Source organism: Vigna umbellata, chromosome 11, assembly GCF_029865625.1.
Source record: "Vigna umbellata cultivar VRB3 chromosome 11, Vumbellata_1.0, whole genome shotgun sequence".
NCBI classification, from domain to species: Eukaryota; Viridiplantae; Streptophyta; class Magnoliopsida; order Fabales; family Fabaceae; genus Vigna; species Vigna umbellata.
In genome coordinates this window covers 3,757,009-3,780,846 of record NC_142175.1, presented here as the reverse complement: position 1 = coordinate 3,780,846, position 23,838 = coordinate 3,757,009, and the positions used below count along the sequence as shown (strand labels likewise).

The following is a 23,838-nucleotide window of genomic DNA, read 5'->3' as shown; positions in this document are numbered from 1 at the left end:
AGTGAGGCTTGCCACAAGAAATGAGCGCAATTATTCCGTGTTATGAAACACAAGATTTATTTTAGAGACTACTGGTAAATTTATATTATTGCTTTAAATCTGCGCAATTGTGTTTAAAATTGCGTTGTAGTAATTGGGTATCTCGAGTAAATTATGTTTGTACATTGCCAAATTAGGCTTCTTACCGTTCTTTGAGGAAAATGTTCGCATTAACCAAGTATCAAGACAGCGATGCAAAAGATTGTTCTGAATGATAAAAACCCATAGTTGTACTTATGAAATAGGCGTATTAGTGTGCGTAGATGGGGATTAATTTTAGAATCGAGTAATAGGAAGGAAAAAGGTGTAACTTAATTACGATGCAGTATAAAATTTCTCAGTAGTAGTCTGATCAAAACGCGATTAAAATAGAAGTAATGTGTTAGGATATAAAGAATTCATTAACATGATTAGAATATCATTGGTTAGTTAGTTGATTAGTGTGACATCCCAAATATATACCTCATACATATATAATCAAGACGTCATCATGCATAATACATGAAAGCAGTCAAGAGTATTTAAGGATTACAGCCATCCTCAGAATAGTGCAAAAATTGACAATACGATTATTGGAATCTCCCATGGAAATCACGGAAAATTTAAAACTTAAAATACACACAAATGTAATTAAACGAGTTCACGAAATAAGAATTAGTAATGCTAGGTTGCAGCACTGCCGTCTCCATCAAGAGCTGCTCCCAAGGTATCCTCCCCGCCATCTGCTCCCATCCAAGTGGATGATCATCGCCAAATAACATATCCAAATTGGCACACAACACAAACAATGCAAGGGTGAGCTAGATATAAAAAGCATGTTATCATACATAGATTCATATGAAAGAACAGTAAATTGACATTACAAGACTTGTTACTTTATACCCCGACTTGTTACTTTATAGACCGACTCGTCCGGACTAGAATGATTACCGAGCTATGGCGGGTCCTGCACCCGTGGTGGCTTTATGAAACTTGGGCACTACCGCCTGGTGAAACTTTGGGGCACTCCCGCCCGACCACAATCACGAGGTTAATCCGTTATCACTCACCTTGGGTCATGTGGAAGCACCCAAGACTAGGACCTCCTGCTACTCCTCACCCCATGGTTCAATCCTCTCTACATGAGAAGAAAGACCATTGGAGCTTCAGGATGACCCCCAAAACTGAGCTACCATGTAATCATTCTATACAACCCCCAAAACACCACCATGTATCCTCTCCTTGAGGATCATGGAATTACGTCCATAAATCATATTGTTACTTTGAAACTTAACCACAATTATGAATAATCAGATACCACCATATTAACACAACAAATCCGACATATTTCATACATTCACATATTTTCACATAAATTACATCAGAATATTCATTCTAAATATTTGCACATTTAATCCAACCGAAAAGCAAGGGAAGTTATAGTCGAACACTATTTAACGGACCATCATTGGGCTGAATACTATTCACCAAATGCCATCTTCCGAGCGTTACTGGACGAACGTCAGGAACGAACGTCACGACGAATGAACGCCATTTCTGAACGATATGGACGAACGTCATTTCGGAATGTATGGCCGAACGTATTTTTGAAAACGGGACGAACTTCATTAACCTAATTGGACGAACGCTATTGAGCCAAAAGGACGAACGCTAATTTCCAAATGCACGAACGCGAAATACCAAATGGACGAACGCTAATCACCTTGGACGAACGCTCAACACACCACTTCTTTGGACGAACGCTCAGGCCGAGGACGAACGCTACACTCAGAATTTAAATAATACCGAACGCTCACAAACTAAGGCCGAACACTCACAAACTAAGGCCGAACGCTCACAAACTAAGGCCGAACGCTAAGATCAATTACTTAGGCCGAACGCTCAACTACCGAACACCAAATTCAATACTGGACGAGCGCTCAAAGATCAAACCTTGACAAGACCGAACGCTTACTATTTATACATACAGAAACAAAATCTACTAAGACCGAATGCTAATATCACTAAAACTCAACAAGAACGAACGCTAACGAACTCCTAACAGTATGAGACCGAACGCGCAACTTGGACGAACGTTCAATAGCTGGACGAACGTTCTTAGTCATTCGGACGAACGCTCAGGCCGAATACTTCTTTGGACGAATGCTTAGCAGCCCGCTTCCTTGGACGAACGCTCAGGCCGAACGCTACGGGGCGAACGCTCAGCTCAACAACAGGTTGAACTCCTAACAGGCCGAACGTTCAGGAACTTGGACGAACGTCCAATTCTTAACCAATTGGACGAACGCTAACTGAAAACCATAAATGGACAAACGTTCCTAGCTATTGTGGACGAACGTCCAATTTGAAGCCAAATTGGACGAACGCGCCTGCAGAATTTCAGAATTTGCAGAAACCCAGAAACGAAACCAGAACCCAAATATTCATCCCATTCTTCCCAGATTTGCATCAAATACAACATATATCATCAATTAAACAAAAGATCTAGCTCCCCTTACCTCTTGAAGACTTCCTTGAATCACTTCCAGAGAGTTTGATTTCCTTCCAGCTCCAAAATTTCTCCTCTTTCCCAGGACTTGCAGCCACTCTTCCACTCCTCCAGATGCAGCACCAAAGCCTCCTTGCAGCTTCAACAGCAGCTCCCACTTCTCCCCTCTCAAATTTGGCAGTAAGAATTTCCCCTCCCAGCAGAACCCATAGCTCCCCTTTTAACCTCCCAAACTCTTCCCTCTTCCCCTCTTCTTCTTTTTCCTTTTCTTGTTTTCTTTTGGTTTTGTTTTCAAAGGGGGAAGCAACGTTCACTGTCCCTTTGTGGCAGCGCACGTTCCTTCCTCCCCGTTCTCTTTTGTTGTTTTTTTTTTTGTTTATTTATTTATTTATTTTTTTTTTTTAATTTTGTTTTTTAATTCGATTCTTTACATTCTCCCCAACAACAAAATTTTCGTCCTCGAAAATTTGGCTTATCGAAACAAGTGGGGATAAGTTTCTCTCATCTCTTCCTCTAGCTCCCACGTAGAGTCGCCCATTTCACTGTTCCAGATAACTTTTACAAGTCTAACAGTTCTTCCTCTAAGTTGCTTGTTTTGACTCTCCTCAATTCTTATTGGTTGCACCTCAATTGACAAATCTTCTCTGACTTGCACATCGTCAACTTCAAGCACATGAGAAGGATCAGACATGTATTTTCTCAGTTGAGATACATGGAATACTGGATGCAAGTTTGCTAACTGAGGTGGCATAGCCATCTCATATGCTACTGGTCCTATACGTCGTAGGATCTGATAGGGGCCAAGGTACTTAGGAGTCAACTTCCTAGCTCGAATTGCTCTCCCTACACCGGTAGTCGGAGTCACTCGGAGAAACACATGGTCTCCAGCTGCAAACTCTAACGGCCTGCGCCTCTGATCAGCATAGGACTTCTGTCTACTTTGAGATGCTCGCATCTTTGCCTGTATAAGCTTCACTTTATCTGTAGTCTGTTGAACTATCTCTGGTCCTGTTAACACATGCTCTCTTTCTTGAAACCAAAATAAAGGTGTTCTACAGCGTCTTCCATACAGGGCTTCAAACGGAGCCATACCAATACTGGCATGATAACTGTTATTATAAGTGAACTCAACCAGTGGTAATATCTCATCCCATACTCCTAGGTGGTCCAAAATACAAGTCCTCAACAAATCTTCAAGCGATTGGATCGTCCGCTCGGACTGGCCATCTGTTTGGGGATGATAGGCCGAGCTCATCTGTAGTCTGCTTCCCATTTCACTCTGAAGGCTTTGCCAAAACCTGGATGTGAACCTCGGGTCTCTATCTGATACAATACTCGAAGGCACTCCATGCAACCTTACTATCTCCTTAACATATAGTTGTGCCAACTTTGTCATAGACATTCTCAAATCAATTGCCAAGAAGTGAGCACTCTTGGTCAATCGGTCCACTATTACCCATATTGCGTCATGTTTTTGAATAGTGCGTGGCAAATGGGTAACGAAGTCCATCGCGATGCTATCCCATTTCCACTCGGGAATCTCCAACGGTTGCAACAAACCTCCATACCCTCACTTATTTTTATAAACGAAATTTTCGAGGACGAAAATTTTTGTTGTTGGGGAGAATGTAAGGGACCGGCTGTGTTGGTTAAAAAAAAAAAATAAAAAGACAAAACAAAACGGAGAAGGAAGGCAGCAACGAGCGCTGGGGGGAAGGCACCAGCTTTGTAAGCATTGGTCACTTGGGGACAGCACACGTTGCTTCCATTTTCCCCATTCAAAAACAAAAAAAGAAAGTATACTCGTGGGAGATAAAAGGAGAAGGGTTCTGCACTGGGAGGGGGAAAAAGATCCTTGCTGAAATTTTTGTGAGAGAGGAGAAGTTCTTGCTGCAAAGTGGTGAAAAAGGAGAAGTTCAAAGTTGCTGGAGTTGCTTGGTGTGCACATCTTGAGAGAAGTAGATTCAAAGAATTCACAAAGGAAGTCTTCAAGAGGTAAGGGGAGCTAGATATATTTCTTTGATTGTTGAATTTTGTTATGCTTGATGCAAATCTGGGTAAAATCTGGGAAGAAAGGGTTGAATATGATGTTTCTGGAAAACTGATTCTGCAGAAATTCTGCAGAACCGTTCGTCCAATTTGGCTTCAAATTGGACGTTCGTCCCAAAATGGCTTAGCCAATGAACGTTCGGTTATTTTCTAAACGTTCGCCCAAATTAGCCAAATATCTGAACGTTCGGTATTTTCTGAACGTTCACCCAAAGTAGCCAAATTTTGAGCGTTCGGTTTTTGTTATGAGCGTTCGACCAAATCGGCCAAATTTAGACGTTCGTCCACGTAGCTCGGCCATAATATGCTGAGCGTTCGCTTTTCAGTTCGACGAGCTTTCGCGTTCGTCCTGAGTGTGGCGTTCACATTGAGCGTTCGTCCAAATCATCCAGTGGCCGTTCGTCCGTGCAGTGTTCGACAATGGTAGGCTAAATTACCGTTCGATTTTTCCAGTAACTAAGGTTAGTGTTCGTTCTGGGTTTGTTTAGTGAAGATCGGCGATCGTATTCTTAGATTGTAGCGTTCGGCCTTAATTTATTCTGAATGTGAGCGTTCGGCTTTAAGTTAGCATCTTATATTCCCATCTTGAGGGTTCGGCCTGGTTCTCATAGTGTCCGTCCAGTTCGTTGAAAATAACGTCCGGTCAAGAAATGTTTAATCTAGAGCGTTCGGTTTTAGCGTTCGGCTAACTACTGGAAATGTTCGGCTTGGTTTCGTTAGATCTCTTAGCGTGCGTTCGGCAAGATAGCGTTCGGCAGGTGGCGTTCGACATTTGGTTTTGAGCGTTCGACCTAGTTTTGTATGATTTGAGGACGTCCGTCCAAATAGTGCTCGACCTGTCAATTGGAAATAGCGTTCGTCCAATGACGTTCGTTCCAGAATGGGTTAAGTGAATAGTGGTGTTACAAATAGTATTCTACAAATTATGTTGTCTAAGTTTGTTTTTCTTGTGAGTTGAATTATGTGTACTAATATTTGGAATATATATATATATTGAGAAGTGATATGGGTGAAAGTATGTGAATGAATTTGAAATATGATAAATTACTGTGATGATTTGATTGTAAATGGAAATGTGGGTTTGAGTATGATTCGGACATCTCGGGGAGAGATGGATGAAAAGTGGTTATGTAGATTATTGTGGTTGTTCTGTATAATTGTAGGAGCTTTGAAATGGTATGTCTATCCCTAAACTCAAAGCATTGTTCATACTCAAGTAGAGAAGAATAATGTGAGTGGTGAGAGTAGAGGGAGGTCCTCGTCTATAGTCTTTGAATTTAGACATAGACAGATTGGGGGATTTACCTTGCTAGTGTTGGAGAAAGACCAGCTGAACTATGCAAGTGCAAAGACGACCAATAGTTCGACAATTATACAAATCCGGATGAGTCGTGTGAATATGTGAATTGTGTTGGAACAATCGGTACCGTTATAGAGTCGCGCAGCGGAATAAAATACTTAGAAAGCGTGTTACGGTCACAAATCAAGTTTAATGGTCCGTTTTAGAAAAACAATTTTCTTAGAGAAAATTTATCAAACAGTTGATGTACGTACAATAAAATGAGTGTAGGGAATAAGAAGATCAACACAAAATTTTTATCCTGGTTCGAATCAAAAGATTCTACGTCCAGTCGTTAATCACTATAAATAGTGATTAACCTTTTTCACTAAAAATGGTTTCACAGATTACAACAAATAGTGAATAAAGCAGATAAATAAACCTTCCTTCGACAAACGAACCGGAAGAAGAACACTCTGCCAACTCGAAGAGAACCGCTCCGACTATCGACAAACGAAACGCGAGCTTCTCCTATTCACGAGACCAGGCAGAGCACCTTGCTAACTCGAAGAGAGCTTGCTCCGACTATCGACACACGACACACGAGCCTCTCCTGTTCACGAGACCAAGCAAGGGAACTTGAACTATAGCTTCTGAGAACTTCCTCTGACAAACAGTATTCTGCAAGAGCTTCTGTTCAACAACGTTTTTTTCTAATTTCTCCAAAACAAAATATATAGCCAAATACACTGAGTGCCAAAGGTCAGCTCCCAACTGCCATGAATAATCGATTATTGTAAGTGATAATCGATTATTCTAGTCCGTTACAGGTTTTCAAAAAATGTGATAATCGATTATGGTTAAGTGATAATCGATTATTCAAGGATGACTTGTGATAATCGATTATTGACATTCCATAATCGATTATGGCAGTAAAAAAATGCAAGTTTTACAAAGTTACAAGACTTTCCTACTATATTTAATTTATACAAATTGCTTTTAAATAATTCTAATATCTTCTTCAACTAAAACTTCTTGTAGCATCATCAAAACAAATTTCTTCAAGATTTACCAATACTCCTTATTGGTAACAAATTGTGGTTTAATGAGCATGCCTAAATTATTCTTTATATGAATCTATGTATGATAACATGTTTTTATATCTAGCTCACCCTTGCATTGTTTGTGCTGTGTTCCAATTTGGATATATTTCTTCGGCGATGATCATCCAATTGGATGGGAGCAGATGTTGTCGAGGAGAGTCCTTTGGAGCAAGAGCTGGAGAATATTGAGGCTGCGGAGTAGTCCTCTTAGGATTTCCTATCTGAACACTTGTAGTGTTCTATTCTATAAACTATTAAGTTTGAATTCCCGTTTCTTTTATTTTGGATGACTGTAATTTCGTACTTATACAAGAGAGGATGCGGGCATCACAGAATAGGCAGAAGTCCTATGCTGATCGGAGGCGCCGGCCGTTATCTCAACTGAGAAAATACATGTCTGATCCTTCTCATGTGCTTGAAGTTGACAATGTGCAAGTTAGAGAAGATTTGTCAATTGAGGTGCAACCAATAAGGATTGAGGAGAGTCAAAACAAGCAACTTAGAAGAAGAACTGTTAGACTTGTCAAAGTTATCTAGAACAGTGGAATGGGCGACTCTACGTGGGAGTTAGAGGACGAGATGAGAGAAATTTATCCCCACTTGTTTTGATAAGCCAAATTTTCGAGGACGAAAATTTTGTTGTTGGGGAGAATGTAAGGAATCGTTTTTTTTTAAATTAAAAAAAAAAAAAAAACAAAACGAACGGGGGAAAGGGGAGGAGGAAGGAACGTTGGCCACAAGGAGACAGCCAACGTTGCTTCCCCACTCAAAAAAAAAAAACAAGAAAGGAAAGAGAGGCTTGTGGGAGATTAAAAGGGGAGTATGGGGAGTGAAATCCTTGCTGCCATATCTGTGAGATGAGTGTTCGGTGCTGCTTTTGGAGGAGTGAAAGAGTTGTTGCAGATCTGGGAGAAGAGAAGAGGAGGAGCAATTTTGGAGCTGGAAAGGAAATCAAACTCTCTGGAAGTGATTCAAGGAAGTCTTCAAGAGGTAAGGGAAGCTAGATCTTTTGTTTAATTGATGATATATGTTGTATTTGATGCAAATCTGGGAAGAATGGGATGAATATTTGGGTTCTGGTTTCGTTTCTGGGTTTCTGCAAAATTCTGAAATTCTGCAGGCGCGTTCGTCCAATTTGGCTTCAAAATTTGACGTTCGTCCAAATTATCGAGCGTTCATCCAATTTGGTTTCAAATTGGACGTTCGTCCACAATAGCTAGGAACGTTTGTCCATTTATGGTTTTCAGTTAGCGTTCGTCCAATTTGTTAAGAATTGGACGTTCGTCCAAATTGCAGAACGTTCGGCCGGTTAGCAGTTCGGCCTGTTGTTGAGCTGAGCGTTCGCCCCGTAGCGTTCGGCATGAGCGGTCGTCCAAGGAAACTGCCTGCTAAGCGTTCGTCCAAAGAAGTATTCGGCCTGAGCGTTCTTTCAAATGCCTAAGAACGTTCGTCCAGATATTGAACGTTCGTCCAATTTGCGCGTTCGGTCTCATACTGCTAGGAGTTCGTTAGCGTTCGTTCTTGTTGAGTTTTAGTGATATTAGCGTTCGGTCTTAGTAGATTTTGTTTCTGTATGTATAAATAGTAAGCGTTCGGTCTTGTCAAGGTTTGATCTTTGAGCGCTCGTCCAGTATTGAATTTGGTGTTCGGTAGTTGAGCGTTCGGCCTAAGTAATTGATCTTGAGCGTTCGGCCTTAGTTTGTGAGCGTTCGGTATTATTCAAATTCTGAGTGTAGCGTTCGTCCTCGGCCTGAGCGTTCGTCCAAAGAATTGGTGTGTTGAGCGTTCGTCCAAGGTGATTAGCGTTCGTCCATTGGGTATTTCGCGTTCGTTCATTTGGAAATTAGCGTTCGTCCTTTTGCTTAATAGCGTTCGTCCAATTAGGTTAATGACGTTCGTTTCAAAAAAATCACGTTCGGCCATACATTTCTAAATGACGTTCGTCCATATCGTTCAGAAATGGAGTTCGTTCGTCCTGACGTTCGTTCCTGACGTTCGTCCAGTAACGCTCGGAAGATGGCATTTGGTGAATAGTATTCAGCCCAATGATGGTCCGTTAAATAGTGTTCGACTATAAGTTCCCTTGCTTTTCGGTTGGATTAAATGTGCAAATATTTAGAATGAATCTTCTGATGTAAGTGAACTCAGCCAGTGGCAATATCTCATCCCATACCCCTAGGTGATCCAAAATGCAAGTCCTCAACAAATCTTCAAGCGATTGGATCGTCCGCTCAGATTGTCCATTCGTTTGGGAATGATAGGTCGAGCTCATCTGTAGTCTGCTTCCCATTTCACTCTGAAGGGTTTGCCAAAACCTGGATGTGAACCTCGGGTCTCTATCTGATACAATACTCGAAGGCACTCCATGCAACCTTACTATCTCCTTAACATATAGTTGTGCCAACTTTGTCATAGACATTCTCAAATCAATTGCCAAGAAGTGAGCACTCTTGGTCAATCGGTCCACTATTACCCATATTGCGTCATGTTTTCGAATAGTGCGTGGCAAATGGGTAACGAAGTCCATCGCGATGCTATCCCATTTCCACTCGGGAATCTCTAACGGTTGCAACAAACCTCCAGGTCTTTGATGTTCCACTTTTGCCTTTTGACAAGTCAAGCAAGAAGCCGAAAACTGTGCCACGTCCCTCTTCATACCCGATCACCAGAAGGACTTCTTGAGGTCTTGGTACATCTTTGTCATGCCTGGATGCATGCTAAAACGGCTTTTGTGACCTTCTTCCATGATTAACTTCTTTAATCCTGAGCTGCTAGGGATACATACCCTGCCTTTGAATCTCAAAATACCGTCGACCCCCAAGGCAAAATCTTTACCTTGATCAGTTCCAATCAAACTAGCTGACGTCTGGAGTTTAATATCCTTTGACTGCTCTTCTTTAACATGCTTCAACAAGTCATTGGATACCACCAAATTACTGCATCTGATGCTGTCATCTTCAAATTCTACTTGCAACCTCAAATCTCTGAAGCTTGTTACCAGTTCTAATTCTCTAATCATCAATGAGGAAATATGTACTGCCTTTCTGCTCAATGCATCTGCCACTACATTGGCTTTCCCGGGATGGTATAAAAGATCAAAGTCATAATCCTTAAGGAACTCCATCCATCTCCTTTGCCTCATGTTAAGCTCTTTCTGATCAAAGAGATATCTCAGGCTCTTATGATCACTAAACACCTGAAATTGCGCACATAGAGGTAGTGTCTCCAAATCTTCCAAGCAAAAACTACAGCTGCCAACTCCAAGTCATGAGTGGGGTAATTCTTCTCATGAATCTTGAGTTGTCTTGATGCATACGCCACTACCTTCTTCTCCTGCGCCGCATGATTTGAAACTTGAGTCACTTCCATAGGTGATAACACTAAGAAGCAACCATCATCATCTAGGAGGTCTTGTCTCAAGACACTGATTGACAGAGACATACCTTTGTCTTCATCATTTGAAACCTTTCATCTTAGCCTATGCTCAAACCTTTCTTCTGCGCGAACTACTAATCTTGAAACATCCAACTAAACTTGACTCTGAATCATCCACTTGTTGAGAAAACTTGATCATCTCCTTCAAATTTTTCACTTAAGATCCTAACAATACATCATTCTTCTTCAAAGACCTCATGTTCTGCCTTATCTTACTGTCTCTCGAAATATTCTCCTTCTACTTCCTTCTTGATACTTGTTCCCCTTAATCCACTATAGAATTTCCTATTCCTTTCTTAACTTAAACTTTAGGTCATCCACCACCTTCTTATTCAGATTCCAACCATCACTGATACCTAGATTCATGTTACCAATCTCTCACAACGTCACTCCCTTTCTCACCCACACTTCCCTTTCTTCTGACTGCTGACGTCACTGATATACTAAACCCAACTCATTTTTCAAACCTTGTTACAACCATGCTTATCCAAAGCTTCTCTAAATCTAACCTCTGAACTTCTTGCGAACGTACGATATAAGATCTTCTGACTTTGTTTTCTTGAAATTTTCTTCACCCATAACATTACTTCTAAACTCCACTATCTTCACTCGTCCTCCGAAGCTTAACTTTTAGTCTTCTAACTCCTATCTTCGAGACAAGAACTTGTCTCAAAGGCTTAAACCAAATCCAATAAAGGTATACAACTCAAGTTGCCCTTGAATATGCATTCCTCTACTACTATCGAGCACAATACACTACCACAAAAGCAAGAGCAAGACAGGAATTACTACAGGAAACAACACTAAAACTCTAACTCATTCTTACCTCAAACCTTCAGATTTAAGAAAGGAAAACCATCTATGGTAAAAGTCATGAGTGTGCACCCTCATTACTCTTATTAAGACGTTTTCTGTTCTTAAAACTTCTAGTTAGATACACACCTTACTATATAGACTTGAAAGAAATGGTAAATCATACCATCTATACTCAAGTCTTCACAGAGAAGACACGGCAAACCCACAACACAAAGGTCATCCTAAGGACGAACTGCTCTGATACCATTAATGTGACATCCCAAATATATACATCATACATATATAATCAAGACGTCATCATGCATAATACATGAAAGCAGTCAAGAGTATTTAAGGATTACAGCCATCCTCAGAATAGTGCGGAAATTGACAATACGATTATTGGAATCTCCCATGGAAATTACGGAAAATTTAAAACTTAAAATACACCAAATGTAATTAAACGAGTTCACGAAATAAAAACTAGTAAATCTACGCTGCAGCACTGCCCATAACCCACAGGTCCCAGGATCGAAACCTGGCTCTGATACCATCTTTAACGTCCCGGCAACTCACAGGGAGCATGTGGTTGGTCTCCAAGCTCTGTTACAACAATGAAATTGGGCATTGAGCGTCGACTGATGGAGAAGATCCCTGAAATAGTGGCGGTTGAACCGATAGCTGATGAAGAAACTGGTCTTGAACTAAATGAAGAAAACATAGAGAAGGTTAGTTCTATGTTCATCATTTACTGTTCATCATGTACTATTGATTAATACATAATCATTTTCACCATTCATAAGAAAACCACCAAGACCGAACGTTCTGTCCCCAAAGACCGAGGACGAACGCTGTAAATGAGACCCAAAAGACGCTCGTTCGTATCAGAGTACGAACGGCAGAGAAACAGTTACGTTCAGGAATGGTCGAGTAAGGTACTGTTAATTGGACGGACGCTATTTTACAGGAGAAGAGTACGAGCGCTCAAAATAATACCGAGCGTCATTTAGGACGAACGCTCAAGCGAAGTATTTTAACAGGAGGACGCTCGTCCTCGACTAGGATTCCATCCGGATGTTAGAATGCCATTTCCATTTTGTTCACCAAGAAAACCGAACGGTCAGTGATCGTTTCAGTAACGAGCGTCAAATAATATGGGATTTAAAGAATAGAAATTTATCAAAGAATACTCAGATACAAACAGTGCTTGGCCGAACGCTCAAGCATAGCATTTTAATGATGAGGACGCTCGTCCTCAACAAGGGATCTAACCAAATGAAGGAATCCCACTTCAACTATTTTCATCAAGAAAACCGAACGGTCAAGGACCCTTCAGTAACGAACGCACAGGCAAAGTATTTTAGCCGAGGACGCTCGTCCTCAACCAGAGTTTTATTTTTATTTATTGTTTATGTTTTTGTTTTTATTTATTGTTTATGTTTTTATTTTTATGTTTTTATTTTTATTTATTTTTATTTATTTTTATGTTTTTATTTTTATTTATTTTTATGTTTTTATTTTTATTTATTTTTCTGTTTTTATTTTTATTTATTTTTACGTTTTTATTAAATATCTATACTTATGTTACCTACTTTTGTTTTTGTATTTTATTTCGTTTATGTTTTCATTAAATATCTATACTTATGTTACGTATTTTCGATCTCTGTGCTGGAGGATAATCGTTCTGACATTATTGATTTTTTGAAAGAAATAACTTTTGATGAAATTATATTTATCTTTTGGACTGAAACTATATTACTTTGTTTCATGTGTTTGGATATATCTTTTACACTGTCTAATATACGATTCTGTATAAGTTTCATCAAGTTTCTCAGCCGAACAATCACTCAAGACCTTTGTGATACCAATGGCATTAATCTTCAGAAGGATTTTTGTTTATATTTGGTGTGATATAACTAGTACCTTGTAAATAAAATTCCTTTGCCGATTAAGAAAATATACTACTACCCCTACCTTTTCATAATGTTGCAGCCAAATTTTTATGTTTTGGTAAAACCATATCGAGTGTGTTACCAACAGTCTCAATACTTTTTTCTCAATTAATCGATTTTCTTAATCTTCAATAAAACATTTATTATTCATTGAAAGAGTGATTTGTGTTACTAAAATTGATTTAAAATATAATATTTATTGTTCTTCGTGTAAAGAAGTTTTAGGCTACAGGATTGTACGTGGTGAGAGTTCATATATCCATGTCATTTCAACTTATAATAAAAGACTGATTTTCCATGGGAACCTCAACGTTTACGGTTAACATAAGCCATGGACATTTCGAAAATGTTGTTATGCCTACGAAATTCTCGGTCACTAGCACAAGAACCCTTTTACCTTATCCTTTTCTTATTGACTTCAACAGCACTTCTCACTAACTACTATCATTTGAAGAAGTAGATCTTCCAAAACTTAATATATGCCAAAAGAGTAAGAGACATGGCTGCTGGCTGTGAGCTATGCACTAGGCTGGCCATGGAAACTGACCAATTTGCCACATGAAACAGCAAATTCACAATTATTTTTTGTTCCATTCGTCACAACGAGAACGGAAAGAGGAGTAAGAGAGCAAAGCACCACGTGAAATTCACAGTTCAACCATGTTCAAAAAAACAAGGTAGCCAGTACTAACTTACATACCACATTCAACTTTGTCACAACAGTGCATGAACTAAATTAATCGATACACACCCACAGCTCAATGAATCAATATTCCACCAAAGGGAAAGGACATGCAAATCAGCTTAGAATGTGATTAGTACTTTAATACAAGCCGCCCACATGCCTCAGACTACTCTCAATATCTTCCCTGCAGAAAAGAAAAAAGAAAAATACAAAAACAATTCACCTTTAGTATTGATCGAGACAAAGTTGATAATTTTTCCAACAGAAAAGAATACGTAAGATCTAGCCTCAATGAATACAGTTTCCCGCAAGAAAATTTTTTGAACTAAATATTAGCATCAATTTTTATCTCTATTCTGACTAATTTGACCAATAAACAGAAACTTGAATATACACAATTTTGGGTCAGTAGAATACCTGTCCGGTAAAATTGTCTGGGCCAGAAGGTGGATGTTGAGACCCTGTCCGTTCTTTGGCAGGATGAGTTTCCTGCTTAGCCTGTTCAAATTCCTCCATGTATGTTGGCTTGAAATTCATCGTATATGACGGTACAAAAGTGTCACCCCTGACATCTGAAGTACCATGCCTAGGCACAGGATCTCTTCTTTCTCCTTGTCCCGGTCGTCCAATGTTCTGCTGTGGCATATAACTCCTTTCCCCTTGTCCTCCTGGAGGTCCAAAGCCCTGCTGCTGAGCATATTGTGGATAATTCTGCGGTGCTTGATCAAAGGTCAGTTGGGGGGTATAATTTTGCGATGCCAGATCATAGTTCTGTTGGGGTGGATAATTTTGCAACCCCTGACTATAGTTCTGTTGGGGGTGGAAAATCAGGTGATGCCTGACCATAGTTCTGTTGTGGGGTTAATTGGGTGATGCTTGGCCATGATTTTGTTGGGGCGGATAGTTTTGTGATGTCTGGCCATATTTCTGTTGTGGTGGATAATTCTGAGATGCTTGGCCATAACTTTGTTGGGGAGGATAGTTCTGTGATGTCTGACCATATTTCTGTTATGGTGAATAATTCTGAGATGCTTGGCCATAATTCTGTTGGGGTGGATAACTTTGTGATGCTGGGCCAAAGTTCTGTTGGGATGGATAGTTTTGTGATGCTTGGCCAAAGTTCTGTTGGGGTGGATAGTTTTGTGATGCTTGACCAAAGTTCTGTTTGGGTGGATAGTTTTGTGATGCTTGGCCATAGTTCTGTCGAGGCGGATACTGCTGTGGTGATGCTTGACCATAGTTCTGTGGGGGTGGATAATTTTGTGGAGGCGCATAGTTTCTTCCATCCCTTGGCATGGACTCCTGAGCACCGTAAGAGGGATTCCCTTGGGAGCTTGGCACTGGATTCTCTTGTCGGTTGTACTGACCAGGACTCCTATTCCGGTCTCGTCTTCCCTGATTTCTCCCATACTGTATTGGTGGAGGTCGGGGGCTAATGGTTCCATTAATGTACTGATCTCCTATTTATCAACCACGAAAACATGCGTTGCAATCAAAAAGGGTAGCAAACTATTGAAGTCACATGATACAACTAATACTGAAATTGAACAAGAAATGAAGACATCCAATCAACTTCTTAAGCATGGAGAGATCTTCTGAAAAGAAAAAAAGAATCATACCCCCGTACTGCTTGTTCACTGGATCAATATAGGAATCGGGTAGCACAAAGATGACTCCAGGAAGACCTGTTCAGATGCAACAAATCAAACATAAAATTCTATCTTCTCGACAGTAAGATGGAATTCGAGAGTGGGAAACGGGAACAAATACCTTCAAATTTTTTAGACTCTTCTTCGGTCATGACTGCCTGAAAGCCTGTGTAAGTTGTTGTGCTGCACGCATATATCTTCTGCTTCGCTTCTTCCACACTAAAAAAACACATATTTAAGTAAAGACCACTACGAACAGATCCACACAGTATCCAACACGCTCTCAACTAAAAATGAATTAAAAACCACGGCATGTCATGGGGCTTCTAATTTTTAATCAACGAACTTCACTCATGATTTCGTGGTTATCAATAAATTTAGGTTATAATAGAGTGTGTTACTGGCCCTCCTCGATATTTTTTCACAATATAACCTGTTTCAGGACTATGAGGACGAGGACAATAATCAAAACATTGTGATAGGAAGAGTGGTACAAGACATGACGGGAGAAACCTGATGTTGAGGCCTTTGGCACAAGTTTCCTCGTAAACACGAACCATTTCTTCGGGAGGGGGTTTGTTGTCCCTGGGGAAGTCCATGACGAAGAGCCAGTGGTTGTAGTCGCAGCCCTCGAAGAGAATGGTATCGGGACCTATCTCTTCGGGGATGTTGCTCTGCGAGGATCTAACAGAGAGGAGAGAAGTTGAAGATGATCTGAAAGAACGGGACTGAACCACCCCCTTCAGAGAGTGGCAATTCCATGAAACGGCGCACCTGATAGGGGCAGAAAACGATGGCGCATGCGTGGCGGAAACGGACTGGGTGACGCCGGATAGTGCTCTGAGAGTTCGGCGGAGGCGAATTAACGACGACGCCATGAGAGATGGTAGGGTTTTGGAAGATTAAGGTTTTAGGAATCTCTTTCTTGAAATCTTTGAGACTGAACCTCCTTCAATGGGTTAGGAACGGATATGTAAGTCACTTGACAGTGTCACGCAATGCACATGCTTTGATTAAGTATTCTATATAGAATTAAATAAAATAGGCATAATACCCAATTTTGTCCCCACTTTGGTTCGGAAATCTCAAGTTAGTCCCTTTATAGAAAAGTGAGTTGAATGGATCCTTACTTGTAATTAATTGACTCTAATGAGTCCCTTCCGTTAAATAGAGGGAAACGGAGTTAGTGGACTGATGATGTGGCAGTTGTCTTTGGTGAGGTGCCAATTCGGAATAGTTTGCGTGCTTACGTGGTGTTAGGGTTCCCCATTTTCATTTGTGGTTGTATTAAAAATTGGGGATAAAGGTTTTAGGGCTCATTTGTTCGAGACTAGGGCATGTCCGAGAAAGAAGACAGAGGCAGGCAGTGTTTCGAGATTACAAGTCATCACGGGAACTGGTAATTCCCATCTCTTGCTACTGCAGTTAACAACTCACCTCCAAATTTTCCTTTTAAGAAACAACCATCCAAACCTATAATCTTCCTACATGACACGAAGCTGTCCTTACAGGCCTTCAAACACACATATAGTCTCTTGAAAATTGGAGTGTCCTCATTAGGTTCAACATGAACTTTCACAGTTGAACCAGGATTTGACCGAAGCAACTCATTGGCATAGTCATACACTCTTCTATATTGTTCTTTAAAATCACCTTCTTTTTGTTTGGATGCCATTGCTTTTGCCCTACAGGTTGTCGACCGTGAAACACCAATGTTCCACTTCTTAGAAACTTTGTTATGCAGGTTATACAGATTAATATTTGGATTGTCTTTCATAGTCTTCTCTAACCTCCCACTCAACCATTTTGAAGTCATTAGACGGATGTTAAATTCTCTACTGCAAGTGTGGTTGTCTACTATTTTCCTTAGCTGCCATGTCTTTTCAGCTGCCTTATATGCACAATATGCATTCCAAGGACATTTCCCTTTTGCCCCACAACATCTGACACGCACTCTTCTTTTGTCATTTTTATAAACCTTTAATTTTCTACCATTCTCTACTCCATAAGTTCTTATAGCTTCTGTAAATTCTTTTTTGTCACTGAAGTACGTGCCCACTTCCCATTTATATTGTTCCATAGTTTTGGGCATTGAAAAAACACCAAAATCCCCATGGTCATCCCTGTCATCATCTGTGTTATCACTTTCCACAACACTCTTCAAACTGTCGGATTCCCAATCACTGTCAGATAAACCCCTAGGTCCACCAAATTCAACTTCATTAGTACCTTCAAATATATCAAATCCCACTACATCTCCATGGTCAATCAATACATCCTCTTCGGACCCATTCCAACTGCTAACATCATACTCATCAGTTTCTACTCCATTACCCTCTACCTCACCCTCTACTTCTGCCTGCCCCTCCACATCAGACTGGACGTCTACATTCACACCATTTCCCTCTACTTCAACCTCTGCCTCCACACCAACATCCTCTACCTCAAACTGTGCCTCCACACCAACATCCTCTACCTCAACCTGTGCCTCCACACCAACATCGTCTACCTCAACCTGTGCCTCCACACCAACATCCTCCACTGCATCCTCCACACCAACATCCTCCACTACATCCTCCACACCAACATCCTCCACTGCATCCTCCACACCAACATCCTCTACATCCTCTACGATACCCTCTATATCAGCCAGTACATCAACCTCAACTTCTATCATTTCTGATTCAGGTTCTACCTCAGGTGCTATTGTCTGAACCTCTGCTTCACCCACTGCCTCAACATCTGCTACACCAATCTCTATCTGAACTTCCTTTTCAGCACTCTCTCTCTCAACTTCTCCTTCAACACTAGGTCTATCAACGAGCAAATCAACACACTCTCTCTCAACTTCTCCTTCATCACTGGGTCTATGAACTTCCAAATCACCACTCTCTCTCTCAACTTCTCCTTCAACACTAGGTCTATCAATTTGGGGTTCAGATATGCATTCCAACTGCAGAAGATACTCAGGTTCACACACCCTATGTATAACATAGAGGTGAGCTTCACCATTCAACATAGCAATATTGATCAGATGACAAGCACCCTTGTCATCTAATAAAGGTTCCAAAGAATCTTCTAATACAGGACCACGACCCAATGAATACCATAAGTCCTTTACATTCCTATAACCCATCTCCTTTAGAATGCTTAATATTTCAAAATAACTCCATCGATCAGGGTCTATTTTTATAGTTGTGGTTTCACCATAGTGATATCCAAATGTCCCATTATTCTCAAATTTCCCCCCATGGTGAAACACGACTTCAATGTGTGAGTTGGCCATATTATCTAATATAAAATTGGTCACAGTTAGTTAATCTATGCTTAACCCTTAACCCAAATGATATCTAAGCAAAAAACAAACCATAAACATACTACTGTACAGACCATAAACAACTCAAACAAAACAAAACCACATTTATGACATTAAATAAAGCAAATGCCACAACACAGTACCACACACTATGAAGGGGGACCACAACGACAACGTCGCAACAGAAACAAAGCAAATGCACTGACAATGGGGCACACAACACAGACAAACCATAAAATAAATCAAAACTTCTGGGGGGACCACAACGAAAGCAACGAAACACAGAACAAAACCTACCATAAACGCACCTTCCAAAGTCGCTTTTCGTTATTTACCCCACCAATGGTCGTCCACTCACAAATGCTTTGTCTACAAGTTCTTACCAGTTCCCGCGATGACTTGTAATCTCGAAACACTGCCTGCCTCTGTCTTCTTTCTCGGACATGCCCTAGTCTCGAACAAATGAGCCCTAAAACCTTTATCCCCAATTTTTAATACAACCACAAATGAAAATGGGGAACCCTAACACCACGTAAGCACGCAAACTATTCCGTATTGACACCTCACCAAAGACAACTGCCACATCATCAGTCCACTAACTCCGTTTCCCTCTATTTAACGGAAGGGACTCATTAGAGTCAATTAATTACAAGTAAGGATCCATTCAACTCACTTTTCTATAAAGGGACTAACTTGAGATTTCCGAACCAAAGTGGGGACAAAATTGGGTATTATGCCAATAAAATAATATTTTTCTTTGATTAATTAATTAAAACTTTAAGCAATAATGTACGTATGAAATATATAATCCAGGTTTTGTTACTTCTTTAGTAATTTTAATTCAGCCCATTTATTTTTAATTGTTTTTATACAAATTTATATTAATTTAAAACTATTTGATATATATATATATATATATATATATATATATATGTGTGTGTATTATAGTTGGGTTGACAAAATTTTCTTTTATAAATATACTTGAAGGGACTAAATACATTAAAGTTAAAAAAAAGGATTATTTTATTTATATATTAATTTTTTAAAAATAAAAGATAATTGGGCGAAGGCCGCCTAAAGCTTAAAAAAACTCCATACATATATAAATTAATATACTAATATAAATATAAAATAACGTAACTAAATTAATATTATACAATATTATAAGTTTAACCTTAGATCAAATATATTTACAAACCTTTATTTTGAGCGATGATAACAAACCATAAACACTTATGAAATAACTTTTATAAATTACACAAATGAAATGAAAAACAAAAGGAAATAGTTAATGAACTGAATAAATTAATATACTTATTTAGACAAAAAATAATATATTTTAAATATTATTATGATAAGCTCTCCAAACTATTTTAAATACTTGAATTCTTAATATTTAATATTGATAAAAAATGTTGTTAAAATATTATTTAATATAATAATAAACTTGCTTATGGATGATTTATAATTTTAAATCCTTGTTTTATTTTAATTTGTAAGTTTTTATATTGTTTGTCTATGTAATATATTTGTTTAATTTGTGTGTCAAAATATTTTTTTAATATATATGATTAAAGTTGTCCTAAATGTGTAAAAGACTTATTTATATAAAATGTGTAACATCCCAAAATACAGTAATTACCATAATTGAGAATTAATTACAATTAACAGTAACATAAACAGTCTTTGCATTAAATCAGGATTAAAAGCCAAACGGCATCAGTACAAAAGAACGCGCATAACGCATACAAGAGAAAACCTTGAACGGACGTTCTAGATAAATAAAACAACGTACGTCAAAATAGAGGAATATAAGATTAAGACGAACGGCCTAACAAAATACTTGGCCGAACGTTCAAACTACACTAACATTTACAGTCCTGATCTAACGAGCACCCTAAGGCTCAGCCTTTACTTCAACGTCCACCAGATTAGCTTCATCCAAATTTTCTTCTTCCAGCATTTGCTCAAGGGATGCACCACCATCTGCTCACATCCACAACGGATGATCATTGCATTTTGACAAGACGAAAGTACATGGACAGTAGACAACACAATGGAAATGCAAGGGTAAGCTTATAATATTTAATTTATACAATCAACACATACATTTACATTTTTATTCATACATACAACATGTAACTTATCCAATAAAATCACAAAAATACGGATATAAGACAGACCGTCCGGACTGTATGAACCATGTAGTTACAAGCGTCCTTGCACCCGAGTGGTGTAGTAACTGATCAAATCTCCCAGCTGCCACTCGAGGTTAACCCTATCTGCCCGAAGTACTCAATGGACTAGGGCCTCCTGCCATTCCCACGTATGACTACCCCCTTCTACTTGAAGAGGAGTATCACGGAATATCAGGATGGACCGCGAGGCTTAACTTATCCAGGTTCATACTTTACCAAATTTCACATTCAACACATCTGAGACGTTCCTCCTTGGAACGCTCGTTAAAATCCACTTCCATTAATTCATTCAAAATATCATTCGCCCATATTAACCAGTTCTCTTATTCACATTTTCATTCAGTGTTCCATTCTCGTAACATTAACAACATGCCTCCTTTAATCAAATAAGAACGAAATTATTAACGTACCTTTGTCTACACGTTTCTGAACAAAAGAAACGAACTCTTGTCCACTTACGGACGTTAAGAATACTTAAATAATTTAAATGGGATTGAGTTTAGAAGATCAGAATAATACTTAGAAAATTTTGAGTACAAAGAATTTAGGTTGAATCAAGAGGATAAATACCTTACCGGATAACTTAGATAAACATGCAGAGTATGTTTAATTCAGAAAACAACACTTACTGTCAATGACCGAACGTTCAATAATTAACTTTGGACGAACGCCAAGTACGTTCACTCAGAATTCAATGATAAGGACGAGCGTTCAGTTATAAAACCGAACCCTGCTTTGGACGAACGCTAGGTGTATGACCGAGCATAAATCAGAACGAACGCTTGGCAAAACCCGAGCGCTATTTGGGACGAACGCTTCGGTATAAGACCGAACGCCCTGTAGAACGAACGTTCGACATAAGGTCGAACGATATTAAGGACGAACGCTTCGGTATAAGACCGAGCGTTACTTATTCATAAAGTTTTAAATATTTAAATACTGCTGAGTTAGACGAACGCTCAGATAATTCAATTGGGGACGCTCGTTCTCGAGCAGAATTCCTTCCAAATGAAAGAATCCCAATCTAAGTTATTTTACTGAAAACCGAACGGTCTAAGACCGTACAGTGACGAGCGTCATTTATCAGAGGGGATGATTTGAAATTTCAGATCTTTCAATCTTAACAGAATTTTCCAGATTTCCAATTTTATAAACTTCATAACTTTCCTTCCAGATTTAATTCACTGTAAACATCATCATCATACAGATTTCAACATTTTAATCATTCCAACTATACAATAACCATACTCCATCCATACATAATCAAATCAACATGCATTTAAATCAAAATCAACAACATATATAGTACATACGAGCAGTGTTCGTTCATGACAGATCAATCAAAACCAGAAATCATATCAGATATCAGCAAACGTCCATAACAGCTCAAACTTCATACTTTTCATACATGTAACTCAGATCATACAACATACAGTATAAATTAAACATATATGCTTCCCTTACCTGGTCTAGCAGTGAACGTTTAACAGTGTAACTTGATTCTTCCCAACTAGGAATTTCTACCCGACAAGCTCTTTCTTACGCTCCTCAACTAGGTTTAACCAAAGAGAACTCAGAAACTCGGATTTTATCCTTGCATGCAACTGAAACAGTGTTCCTAGAAATTCCAGAACTAGGTTATGGCTGGAAACTTACCGGTTACAGGATCAAAAGAAGTTCGGCTCAAAATGAAGCTTACTGGCCCGTGAACGTTTCTACGGTTTCAGAAAGTTGATTGGAGTTGAAAGAAGTGAGTAATGGTAGAGAGAAGATGAAGGTTCTTAGAGAGAAGCTGGAGAAGAGAAATGGCCAGGGTTTCGTGAGGAAGAAGGTGAATGCATAGAATGGAGTGAAATGTTTTCAGAGAAATCATTTTATCTTCCTCGTCAAACGGTCGTGCACTCCCGCACTGCCACCTGGATCCCACTACAGCTTTTAGAAGCTTCTAACGTGACAGATGGCATGCGTGCATGCAGAGCTTGGTGCGTTTTTAATGCACTGAGTGTGTGTGACGTGGTGCGTGTTTCAGAGAATGATGTGGCACGGTTTTTCAGTGCACAGCAGAGATGAAATCAGAGTTGGGAGGGGGTTTTTAAGAGAATTTAAACATTGATTGTGGTGTGAATTAATTTGATTTGACACAGAATTATTATTGCTAATTATAGAGGGTTTTACAAAATGTATTGCTAAACTTACTTTGTTCGTTTAATCAATTATGTTTTCAAATTTATATAATAATTTTGTTATAATAGTTTAATGAATGCATGAAATGAGTTTTTTAATGTGTTTCATCATATTCATCTAACTATTGGATAAAAAGCACAGTGTATTTTTTTATGTTTACTATAATTTGTTTAATCAATACATTAACAAACAAACAATATATATGGTTAGACTTATTTAATTAAAATATTTACACACTTATACAAAATTATTGTATATATATATATATATATATATATATATATATATATGATTTATGTTAATTTTTTGTATTATACAACATTATTTTAATTTTTACATAATAAAAATATGAGAAATATTCAACAATAAAATATTTATATAATAATTAAATATAAAAATGATAAATACAACTTTTTTATTGACATTGTTTTTGCAAAAAAAAATTATTACATGACAGTTCTCTATATGATAGTATAAATAATTTATATTCCCAATATATCTATAATGTTTTTTTTAAATACTATTTTTAAGACATAAAACTAAAATATATTTTTTTCTAAATTTAATTTTATTATGGATAAAGTAATTAAAAACCATAAAAGGTTAAAATTAAAAATGAAATCTTAGTATTAAAAATAATTAATACTTTAAATTAAGTTGATCATT

General features: G+C 38.7%; 2 protein-coding genes and 1 pseudogene across 3 annotated transcripts in view; all 3 read right to left on the bottom strand.

The window, feature by feature from the left end:
* Nucleotides 1-3,121, bottom strand: part of LOC148190799 (uncharacterized) — a 56,035-nt gene extending 52,914 nt beyond the window's left edge. Inside the window, exon 1 of the mRNA XM_088102117.1 lies at nt 2,538-3,121. The gene's annotated coding sequence lies outside the window, so the exon portion shown is untranslated. The remainder of the gene's footprint in view (nt 1-2,537) is intronic.
* Nucleotides 3,122-13,761: 10,640 nt separating this feature from the next.
* Nucleotides 13,762-16,434, bottom strand: LOC148190798 (uncharacterized; annotated as a pseudogene). Its single transcript, XR_015782954.1, has 5 exons — nt 15,988-16,434; nt 15,596-15,693; nt 15,445-15,510; nt 14,243-15,285; nt 13,762-14,009 (listed from the first exon to the last, which is right to left on the bottom strand). The product of XR_015782954.1 is annotated as an uncharacterized LOC148190798 (transcript).
* Nucleotides 16,435-16,861: 427 nt separating this feature from the next.
* On the bottom strand, nt 16,862-18,610 carry LOC148190797 (uncharacterized). Its single transcript, XM_088102054.1, has one exon. The coding sequence runs from the start codon at nt 18,608-18,610 to the stop codon at nt 16,862-16,864; it is 1,749 nt and encodes a 582-aa protein (XP_087958180.1).
* Between the last annotated feature and the right edge of the window lie 5,228 nt (nt 18,611-23,838).